General features: G+C 41.4%; 1 protein-coding gene across 2 annotated transcripts; it reads right to left on the bottom strand.

Annotated features, from left to right (window-relative positions):
• Positions 1-2,355: 2,355 nt before the first annotated feature.
• Positions 2,356-9,809, bottom strand: LOC139392436 (zinc finger protein 706-like). 2 transcript variants are annotated; one of them, XR_011629669.1, is made up of 4 exons: positions 9,752-9,796; positions 7,924-8,065; positions 3,932-4,097; positions 2,356-3,833 (listed from the first exon to the last, which is right to left on the bottom strand). XR_011629669.1 is itself a non-coding variant. In XM_071140418.1 (4 exons), the coding sequence occupies exons 2-3, from the start codon at positions 8,056-8,058 to the stop codon at positions 4,002-4,004; spliced, it is 231 nt and encodes a 76-aa protein (XP_070996519.1). In that variant the 5' UTR covers positions 8,059-8,065; positions 9,752-9,809; the 3' UTR covers positions 2,356-3,833; positions 3,970-4,001. The 2 variants fall into 2 exon arrangements, 1 of the variants encoding a protein (XP_070996519.1); XM_071140418.1 differs by having other exon boundaries at positions 3,970-4,097; positions 9,752-9,809.
• Positions 9,810-11,595: the final 1,786 nt, after the last annotated feature.

Genomic DNA, 11,595 nt, shown 5'->3' with positions numbered 1-11,595 from the left:
TGTTTTAGCTTGTTTCATGGAAGTTGTTGTTGAACTTCTGAAAGTCTAGGCTTTGGCTCAGTGGGCTATAAAGTCTTGTGGAGCACAGACAACCCGGGATAAAACATATTGACCACATTCAGACAAGGGGGGCGAAACCACATCCCACTGAGGTAGGAGAGCACTGAAGCATCTGCATAATAATAATCCATACCTCTTTTATAAACAGGATATTATCATTGATTATATCAAAGTGTATGTATGAATAAATCTGATTGACCTTTTTTCATGGCAGGTTCACCTTTTGAAGCCAGATGAGGTTCCCAAAGCGTTCTGGCACCCACCAAGCTCAGTCCCATCTCTGTACTCTTCTACGAGGACAACAACAATGTGATCCTAAAGAAGCATCGCAACATGGTGGTCAAGACCTGTGGATCCCTTTAACATCTGTGGTGGCCCATCTATTCTACATCATTTTAATAAACTTCACTACCATTGTTCCAAAAGATACAAACAGGGTTGATAGCAATAATCTGGCAATATGAGGCTAAATAGTATGTATCTACACTGAACATAAATATAAACTCAACATGCAACAATTTCAATGATTTTACTGAGTTATAGTTCATATAAGGACATCAGTCAATTAAAATATGTTCTTTAGGCCCTAATCTATGGATTTCACATGACTGGGAATACAGATGTGCATCTGTTGGTAACAGATACCTTTTTAAATGAAGATAGGAGCGTGGATCAGAAAACCAGTCAGTATCTGGTGTGACCACCATTTGCCTCATGCAGCGGGACACATTTAATGTAATATATATATATATTTTAATATAACATTTTTTAACTAGGCAAGTCAGTTAAGAACAGATTCTTATTTACAATGACGACCTACCCCGGATGACGCTGGGCCAATTGTGCCCCGCCCTATGGGACTCCCAATCACGGCCGGGTGTGATGCAATTAATCAATCAAATGTATTTATAAAAACCCTTCTTACATCAGCTGATGTCACAAAGTGCTGTACAGAAACCAGCCTAAAACCCCAAACAGCAAGCAATGCAGGTGTAGAAGCACAGTGGCTAGGAAAAACTCCCTAGAAAAGCCAGAACCTAGGAAGAAACCTAGAGAGGGTGGCCAGTCCTCTTCTGGCTGTGCCCGGTGGAGATTATAACAGAACATGGCCAAGATGTTCTAATGTTCATAGCTTACCAGCAGGGTCAAATAACAATAATAATGCAGCTTGGATTTGAACCAGTGACACCTCTTGCACGACTGACACAGTACCTTAGACCGCTACGCTACTCGGGAGCCCACATCACCTTAGCATAGAGTTGATCAGGCTGTTGATTGACGCCTGTGGAATGTTGTCCCACTCCTTTTCAATATTTTTTTAAAGTTGCTGGATTTTGTCAGGAACTGGAACATGCTGTCCTGCACGTTGATCCAGAGCATGCCAAACATGCTTGTGAGTATGCAGGACATGGAAGAATGTTGATATTTTCAGCTTCCGGGAATTGTGTACAGATCCTTGCAACATGGGACCGCGCATTATCATCCTGAAATATGAGTTGTTGGCGGCGGATGAATGAAACAATGGGCCTCAGGATCTCGTCACGGTTTCTCTGTGCATTCAATTCAAATTGCCATCGATAAAATGCAATTGTGTTCGTTGTCCATAGTTTATTTCCCCATACCATAACCCCACCGCCACCATGGGGCACTCTGTTCACAATGTTGACATCAGCAAACCGCTTGCCCACGCGATGCAGGATTCATCCATGAAGAGCACACTTCTTCAGTGTGCCAGTGGCCATCAAAGGTGAGCATTTGTCCACTGAAGTCAGGTCAAGACCCTGGTGAATACGACGAGCACGCAGATGGGCTTCCCTGTGACGGTTTCTTCTGACAAATTCTTCAGTTGTGTAATTACAGTTTCATCAGCTATCGGGATGTCTGATCTCAGATGATACTGCATGTTAAGAAGCTGGATGTGGAGGTCCTGAGCTGTCATGGTTAAAATTGGTCTGCGCTTGGACATACTACCAAATTCTCTACAACGACATTGGTAGAGAAATTACTACTCCAGCAACAGCTCTGGTGGACATTCCACCAGTCAGCATGCTCCATCAAAATTTGAGAAAAAACTGTGAGTATGTTGTGTGGAAAAACTGCACATTATAAGGTGGCCTGTTATTGTCCCCAGCACAAGGTGCACTTGTCTAATGAGCATGCTGTTTAATCAGTTTATTGAAATGCCCCAACTGTCAGGTGGATGGATTATTTTGGCAAAGAAGAAATGCTCACTAACATGGATGTAAACTTATGTAAATTCATGAAAATTTGAGAAATAAACTTTTTGTACATATGGAACATTTCTGGGATCTTTTATTTCAGTTCATGAAACATGGGACCAACACTTTATATGTGGTGTTTACATTTTTGTTCAGTATAATATATTGATATTGAGTGTGAGAATGGTATATGAATAAATTACACCCATTACCTCTTTCATAACGACGGATCTTCGCATTCGACTTATAACCATACTTCACTCTTAAACTATTCACATCTACAGTAATTCAGATAATTACATCACCCTTTGTCATATATTATATGTATCCAATCAAAGCTGTAAAGTACTGTGACATGTGCAACGCTACATTTCTACCCTTTTGATGACTGTTGTCTTGTTGAACCAAGAATTTCTCATTGTCTCTTTTAGATGTATTACACATGGTTCAATTAAAACGAAAAAAATATGGACCATAAGTGCGTGACAAATTACATTTTTTTTTTTACATTTCTTTAATTATACTTTGAACAAGTACAAGTTAGTAGCAATGGCAAATGTCATTCCTATTTGTTTGCAGATTTTCTATGTACAGAGGATCCAATACACAGGAATGTGTCATTGTCAATATATTTATGGAGGACTGTGTACTGCTATATTTGTAATAAAATAAGTAAAATATATATTGTAGAGGTTGATTTGATGCAGAAGTGAGAGGAATTGCCAGTGAACACAGACCTCCAGAAACTCCAACCCCTCTCCAGCTACATAGCATTCCAGTATATTGGAAATACATTTGAAAATACTTGTAAGTATGTATTTGTCTGGTATCAGTATAGACGGAATGGCGTTTAACTTGCATTTGGAAGCAACACATTTTCTGCTAGATTTACAAGGCATACATATTCTCTCTCACACACAAAACATATTCACTGCTTTCCTTCAGAATGGATCAAATAGGCAGAGGAATGATTTCATATATATTGCTACATTTCTTGGAAATGGTCAAATGCAAAATACAACTGTTACAACGTGGACCAGGTGACTATCCACAGTGATTTTGGCACTATTTCAACCAGGGCCTTTTACAGGCAGAACAAGACTCAGTCTTAGGCAAATAACAAATCCTTTCCACTATGACGCCATTCTCAAAGAAAGCAGAAATGATTTGCACAAGAGTGTATGGGAGGAGGTATAGAAAAGAGTTGGTGGTTAAAGTAAGTACACAACTGAGAAAAAGTTGCAAAAACAGTAACACCCTGATACTTTTAGACGTGTAACAGTCTAGATGTTACTGAATCAGGTATTAATGAAGGAAGCAGCATGGGGAAAAGGGATGTAGGTAGAGTGGGCTCATATAATTAAGATGGGCGCTTCAAAAGAGTCTGAAGTTCAGGGATGGTTGGACATATAATATGGGGTGCTGGTGTGCTTCTGCCCCCCTTTTTATGTCATTGTCACAAATATCCCCCACCCATGTCCAGGGGTCTCAGTATTTTGTCTCTTGACGCCATTAAGTTCCAGTTGCAGCGCTCTAATCGTGGTCATCGTGTGTCTGTGAATCACAACATGAAAGGCGATGAGTGACAACATATCCACATGTTGAGTCATACAAAATACAACTTTAGCATAGGGAAAGAGTTTGCTTCTAACATGTAAACTGGGAGTCTGAATGATGAGAGCATCTTAACCCAGCTGTAGGTCCATTGTGTGTGTTGGTCTTTTAAGCCTCAACATCATCCAGCTCTGGGGGCATTGGGGATTTGGGATGCTTGCTCTCAAAGTGCTGCTTGAACGTCTTCGGGTCCGGCATCTGCGTCTGTAAGGGTCAGGTAAGGGACGGAGGATATCAACAATTGTTGGCTGAGACTGAATTTTCAGGTGATAAACGATAAACAAAGCTATAAAATGCATCAAAGTCCTACACATCACACAGGCCAGTACAATGGACTAGACACAAAGAGAAACCTAAAAGGTAGGGATGTCAAACGTTCAGGCTGCTGTACAGACGATGGAGGCTCTAGTCTAGAGCACCTGGTTAAAATGTGGTTGAGAGCATTATTTTACTCTCTAAATGGTTAAATGAGTGAGAAAGAGATGTCATTGTTGCAATAGTTTGCGAGTGGGCAACAAACTACATTACCAAAAGTACAGTGCCTTGCGAAAGTATTCGGCCCCCTTGAACTTTGCGACCTTTTGCCACATTTAAGGCTTCAAACATAAAGATATAAAACTGTATTTTTTTGTGAAGAATCAACAACAAGTGGGACACAATCATGAAGTGGAACTACATGTATTGGATATTTCAAACATTTTTAACAAATCAAAACTGAAAAATTGGGCGTGCAAAATTATTCAGCCCCCTTAAGTTAATACTTTGTAGCGCCACCTTTTGCTGCGATTACAGCTGTAAGTCGCTTGGGGTATGTCTCTATCAGTTTTGCACATCGAGAGACTGAATTTTTTTACCATTCCTCCTTGCAAAACAGCTCGAGCTCAGTGAGGTTGGATGGAGAGCATTTGTGAACAGCAGTTTTCAGTTCTTTCCACAGATTCTCGATTGGATTCAGGTCAGGACTTTGACTTGGCCATTCTAACACCTGGATAAGTTTATTTTTGAACCATTCCATTGTAGATTTTGCTTTATGTTTTGGATCATTGTCTTGTTGGAAGACAAATCTCCGTCCCAGTCTCAGGTCTTTTGCAGACTCCATCAGGTTTTCTTCCAGAATGGTCCTGTATTTGGCTCCATCCATCTTCCCATCAATTTTAACCATCTTCCCTGTCCCTGCTGAAGAAAAGCAGGCCCAAACCATGATGCTGCCACCACCATGTTTGACAGTGGGGATGGTGTGTTCAGCTGTGTTGCTTTTACGCCAAACATAACGTTTTGCATTGTTGCCAAAAAGTTCAATTTTGGTTTCATCTGACCAGAGCACCTTCTTCCACATGTTTGGTGTGTCTCCCAGGTGGCTTGTGGCAAACTTTAAACTACACTTTTTATGGATATCTTTAAGAAATGGCTTTCTTGCCACTCTTCCATAAAGGCCAGATTTGTGCAATATACAACTGATTGTTGTCCTATGGACAGAGTCTCCCACCTCAGCTGTAGATCTCTGCAGTTCATCCAGAGTGATCATGGGCCTCTTGGCTGCATCTCTGATCAGTCTTCTCCTTGTATGAGCTGAAAGTTTAGAGGGACGGCCAGGTCTTGGTAGATTTGCAGTGGTCTGATACTCCTTCCATTTCAATATTATCGCTTGCACAGTGCTCCTTGGGATGTTTAAAGCTTGGGAAATCTTTTTGTATATATAAATCCGGCTTTAAACTTCTTCACAACAGTATCTCGGACCTGCCTGGTGTGTTCCTTGTTCTTCATGATGCTCTCTGCGCTTTTAACGGACCTCTGAGACTATCACAGTGCAGGTGCATTTATACGGAGACTTGATTACACACAGGTGGATTGTATTTATCCTCATTAGTCATTTAGGTCAACATTGGATCATTCAGAGATCCTCACTGAACTTCTGGAGAGAGTTTGCTGCACTGAAAGTAAAGGGGCTGAATAATTTTGCACGCCCAATTTTTCAGTTTTTGATTTGTTAAAAAAGTTTGAAATATCCAATAAATGTCGTTCCACTTCATGATTGTGTCCCACTTGTTGTTGATTCTTCACAAAAAAATACAGTTTTATATCTTTATGTTTGTAGCCTGAAATGTGGCAAAAGGTTGCAAAGTTCAAGGCGGCCGAATACTTTCGCAAGGCACTGTATTTGGACAGCTGCTCGTCGAACATCTCATTCCAGAATTATGGGCTTATGGCGTTGGCTCCCCCTTTGCTGCTATAATAGCCTCCACTCTTTTGGGAAGGCTTGCTGTGGGGACTCCCGTTCTGTGAGCTTGTGTGGCCTACCACTTAAAGGCTGAGCCGTTGTTGCTCCTAGACGTTTCCAATTCACAATAACAGCACTTATAGTTGACCGGGGCAGCTATAGCAGGACAGAAATTTGACTAACTGACTTGTTGAAAAGGTGTTGAAATTCACTGAGCTCTTCAGTAAGGCCAATGTCTGTCTATGGAGATTACATGGCTCTGTGCTCGATTTTATACACCTGTCAGCAACGGGTGTGGCTGAAATAGCCAAATCCACTCATTTGACGGGGTGTCCACATACTTTTGTATATATAGTGTATACTATCATCTTAAATAGACATGTTGAAATATTTTGCCATAGTAAATTGTATATTCTGCGAATTTCCCTAATGTGGACAGTTTGTGTTAATAACCTACACAAACCTTAATTTTCACCCCAGAAAATGTTTTGGAATTACACATCCATTTTACCTCAGATTGGTGATATTAGTATAAAAGTGTATAGTTTTCAAGATGACATATGATTGACTGCTTAAAACAGATCAATATCTGTGGTTTTGTACCAATGATTTTGTCATACGTACTGGGTTATGCAGGACTTAGAAATGCCACATAAATTAATGAAATGGCAAAGAAAATGAAACGCGCTCTCTCTATAAAAGTCTATGGCCACACACCAATACATGGATTTGACAGTCAAACTGTCACTTAAATAGTGTCACTGTTGATATCCTATGTCGCGTCGTGATTTCGTTTAAGTTATAGATAGCTAACAAAAAAGTGGTCTGTTTCCTACCGAAATCAACACCTGACATTCCAAGATAAAAATGGAATTCCTCTACAAGTTCATCTAACCAACCGTGTATAGGTTATTCCAAGTGTGAATAGTGTTACTTCAAACAGTGCTACACCACCATTAACCCCCATTCTATTGATTTCAGCGTAACATTGATGGAAGTGATGAACAAAAAAAGAGTTGCATTACACTTACCGTGTTGGCGACCCACTTGAATCAAAATGCAACACTTCTAAATGTAGGCCTAGCTAGCTGTCTACTACACATTGTCCTCTAACCAGTGATGTACACATTATTCCCAGATTCCGTTTGGTTTTTGAGCTGTGTTAGTTTTAACAGGACGTGTAACCTCATCTCCCCCTCTCGCACAATTGATTTCAATGTGATATTGTTATGAGCGATTTACAAAAAAGTGTTGCATTTGTCTTCCTGTCTTGGTCAACCCCCAAATCAAAATGAATCACAAATCTATCTGACGGTCTTCTGCAAGTTGTTCTCTAACCAGTGATGTAAGAAACCTCCAGTTTCATGTTCTTTTTTTTTTATTGTGGGTTTCAAGAGCGCCTACAATCTGATTTCCCCCCTAATTGATATCAGTTATTTGTCACTTGTCAAAACAACAGGGTTTTTGGTGTGTGTGCCATTAATACAAAAGTACTATGATTATTATTGTTGCACATGTGCAAATAGTACATTTTATGTTTAGGTCTTCAATATAAACAAACAGTTTCTGCATATTGGTTATTGATTTGGACACATTGTCAACTGAAAGCAGCACCACCATCATTTTCAACTTAAGGTTCAGGACTATTTTATTGAACTCTCAACATCAATTTCTAATGGTTATGTACTTAATCAGGTAAAAACTGCTGAATGATTACAAAAACATGCTGAAGTTTATTTTGATGATATACCAGGAATTACCAAAATTAGTTTGGCCTGCCTTCTAAAGGCACATACAGTACCAACCACTAACCCGACAGACGGGACAGGTGTGGACCAGTGCTGCCTTGGCTGCAGTCTTCTGGTCTGCTGCCGCTCCCTTCTTCTTAGCAGCTGCAGCCTTGGCGTTCTTTTGCTGGGATTGAATCTTCTGTTGACCGCGAGCCATGGCCTACCTGAGAGAAACAGACATAGAAAAATGCTACCCATTTGCATTTATCTGTTGATACTAGTATCTCAGTCTTCGTCAGAGGTCTAGCCATCTATTTAGAGAACGAATTTAGCTACACAAGAGACTAGCCAGCTGACAACTAAACAAGAGATTCTGTAATATTATATAGCTAGCTAGTATTTGGTAAACAATCGTTTATGTAACAGCCTAGCTATAAGATGTATAGCTCTCCTGACCTATTCTGTCTCAGCCTCCAGTATTTATGCTGCAATAGTTTGTGTCGGAGGGCTAGGGTCAGTCTGTTATATCTGGAGTATTTCTCCTATCTTATCCGGTGTCCTGTGTGAATTTAAGTATGCTTCTCTCTCTCGGAGGACCTGAGCCCTGGGACCATGCCTCAGGACTACCTGGCCTGATGACTCCTTACTGTCCCCAGTCCACCTGCTGCTCCAGTTTCAACTGTTCTGCCTGCGGCTATGGAGCCCTGACCTGTTCACCGGATGTGCTACCTTGTCCCAGACCTTCTGTTTTCAACTCTCTAGAGACAGCAGGAGCGGTAGAGATACTCTGAATGATCGGCTATGAAAAGCCAACTGACATTTACTCCTGAGGTGCTGATCTGTTGCACCCTCGACAACCACTGTGATTATTATTATTTGACCCTGCTGGTCATCTATGAACATTTTAACATCTTGGCCATGTTCTGTTATAATCTCCACCCGGCACAGCCAGAAGAGGACTGGCCACCCCTCATACCCTGGTTCCGCTCTAGGTTCCTTCCTAGGTTCTGGCCTTTCTAGGGAGTTTTTCCTAGCCACCGTGCTTCTACATCTGCATTGCTTGCTGTTTGGAGTTTTAGGCTGGGTTTCTGTACAGCACTTTGTGACATCAGCTGATGTAAGAAGGGCTTTATAAATACATTTGATTGATTGATATAAGATGTAGGCATGCTATACTATTTAATGGCTAAAATGTTGTTAAAGTGGACATCGTTTTAACAACTTTGCACATATGAAACAGACAATCATAATCAATAAAAAACATAAAATTCCCAGTTTATGCTACCAAACCAACTTTAAGAGGTTTTAAACTAGGTTTATTATCGTCTGCTCTGGTAAGAATGTGATGAGCATAAAACAAGAACCACAACAGGCCATTCCAGTGCAGTGTCTAGCTGGGGTGTATTCAATAGGAAGAACTGACCTGTGTCCAATAGAAACTCGTTTTCGTTGCGAAACGTTTTGTAACCGTTTGCTACGGTGTGCACTAATGACTATACCCCGTCTTGATACTTCGCTCTTCTAGCTAGACAACTTTAGTTAGTTGGCAAAGAGAGCTAGCTAGCTAGCAATCAAAGCCAATATATATCTAGTAAGCTAGCCAATTAATTGGTAACAGTTGGCGTGGTTTAATGATAATTGCTAAGACCAACACGTCTGCGGCGCGAACTGAAACAAAATACAAAATGGTTAGCCAGTTCTAACAACGATGGCTAACGTTAAGTTATCAGTTAGCTAGCTAGCTAGCTAGCTAGCTGCTTAGCTGACATTGCAGAACTGAATAGCTAAACCAAAACGAGCATTACCCAAGTGTTTATTTGGCTATTAGTTAGTTTAGTTTATTAGTACAAACCGATATTTGTGCTCTTCAATCTAATCAACCAAATGTTAATTTAGGAAAAAAAAAATACCTTCGCGTTGCTTTGCCCTTCTCCTTCTTCTTCTTCTTCTTCGGTGAGGTTTATCGCTGGTTGGCATCCAACGTTATGGTGCATTACCGCCACCTACCGTACTGGGGTGCGGACCAGAGACGGAGAAACTAAATCCTACCTGCCACTCACACTGCTCTTAAAAAATATAACAAACTATTTGAGACTATATCTAATGACGTTCTTGTCAATAACCTCTTTAAACTCATTTCCTGTATCCCCTTCTCCATCATACTAGATCTCAGCCTCTCTCTTTCCCTCTGATAAAGCCCACACTGTATCAATACATGCTCCACAGTCTCTGTTTCCTGGCAATAATCACACTTTCCTGTTGGATGCTTTCCGAATACATTTAAGGTATTATTCAACCCGCCGTGTCACACTCTTAATCCTGTAAAAATAGCCTCCTTTCTTCTGTCCTTTCCTGCCAATCTCCCCTCCCAGAATTTCCTCTGCACTTGAAAGAAATGCCTTCCCTTAGTATCTCTATTCCACTGCTTTTGTCATCTCTGCACCATCACTGTCCAAATCAGTCTTTTTGCCTCTGCCTTGCGCATTAAAACTACAACATCAACATCTCCACTACTAATTGCTTGTTTAGCCAGTACATCAACTGCCTTGTTCCCCTTCACCTCCACATAGGCTGGGACACAAGTAAATCTTATCTGTATACCCATTTGTTTACTCCTGCCATGGGTTTGTAGTACCTCATAAAGCATGTCTTCTCTGCTACGTGAGCTAAAGGACTGGATACCCATCAACACCGCACATGAATCAGAGCAAATAACTAATATGTCTGGCTTGACTTTCTCCACCAACTGCAAGCCAACAGTATTGCCATCAGCTCCGCCGTATACACATCCATATGATCTGTAATGCGTTTCTGTAGTCTCTCCAACACTTCTAGATCCACTACTGGAGGTGGGAGTAGCCATGGTGGATTCACAGGGATAGCTACCTTTGGACTAAACTCCGTTCCATACAGTCCCATCTCCTTAGCCTGGGTATTACCCAACCACCCAAATCTTGTGTTCTGTCTTCACTCATGTTCCCAGCATGCCTGAAAAATCCCTTTCGCAGGATGAGACACCACATTTCCCTGTAGGTTAACCCATTAATTAATTGCCAGCTGCTGTCTCCGTATCTGCAATGGCCTATCCCCCATCTCTACCTGTAATGCATCCACTAGGGAGTTCCGAAACGGCCCACTACATATTATTGCCCCTGTATGACATCTAGCCTTTCCAATGAGGCCCGGGCTGCCGAACCATTCACTATGCTGCCATAGTCTATTACAAATTGGATAAATGCAAGATACATGGTCCTCAATGAGGAACGCCCAGCCCCTCACTCCTTCCCGGTCAGACAGCACATCACATTTAGCACCTTCTTACTCTTTCCCACCCCTCTCTCAATGTGTTCTGCTCAGGTCAGTCTAGTGTCAAAGTATACCTCAAGGAACCTGAAGGCCCCCACCCTCTCCAAGTTTCTCCCATATAACCTCAAGCATACCTCATCTCTCACCTTCCTCCTAGTAAAGAACACTGTCTGAGTTTTCTCTACAGAGAACCTGAATCCCCACATGAATGCCCACCGCTCTACCTCATCAATTGCTTCCTGTACCTTCCTGACTATGTACGGCACATTTCTTCCCCTCTGCCATAAGGCCCCATCATCTGCAAATAACGACCTCCCAATATCCGGCCGTACCTGAGAGTAAACATAATTGACCGTGTCATGACTGTCCGGTGAGGATCACAATGGGTTAGATCAGCTTGGCAATGGTTGACAATAACCAGACCTCCTCTCACCGGCAGAGAGGAGGA

The sequence above is a fragment of the Oncorhynchus clarkii genome, chromosome 32 (genome assembly GCF_045791955.1).
Source record: "Oncorhynchus clarkii lewisi isolate Uvic-CL-2024 chromosome 32, UVic_Ocla_1.0, whole genome shotgun sequence".
Classification (NCBI taxonomy): Eukaryota; Metazoa; Chordata; class Actinopteri; order Salmoniformes; family Salmonidae; genus Oncorhynchus; species Oncorhynchus clarkii.
This window is presented reverse-complemented; position numbering and strand designations above follow the sequence as displayed.

Bases quoted from the DNA above. Each gene is read 5' to 3' on its own strand.
- LOC139392436 (XM_071140418.1), bottom strand. From the start codon at position 8,058: ATGGCTCGCGGTCAACAGAAGATTCAATCCCAGCAAAAGAACGCCAAG. The intron at 4,098-7,923 runs GTTAGTGGTTGG...TGACCCTTACAG, and splicing joins ACACCTGTCCCGTCTGTCGG to ACGCAGATGCCGGACCCGAA.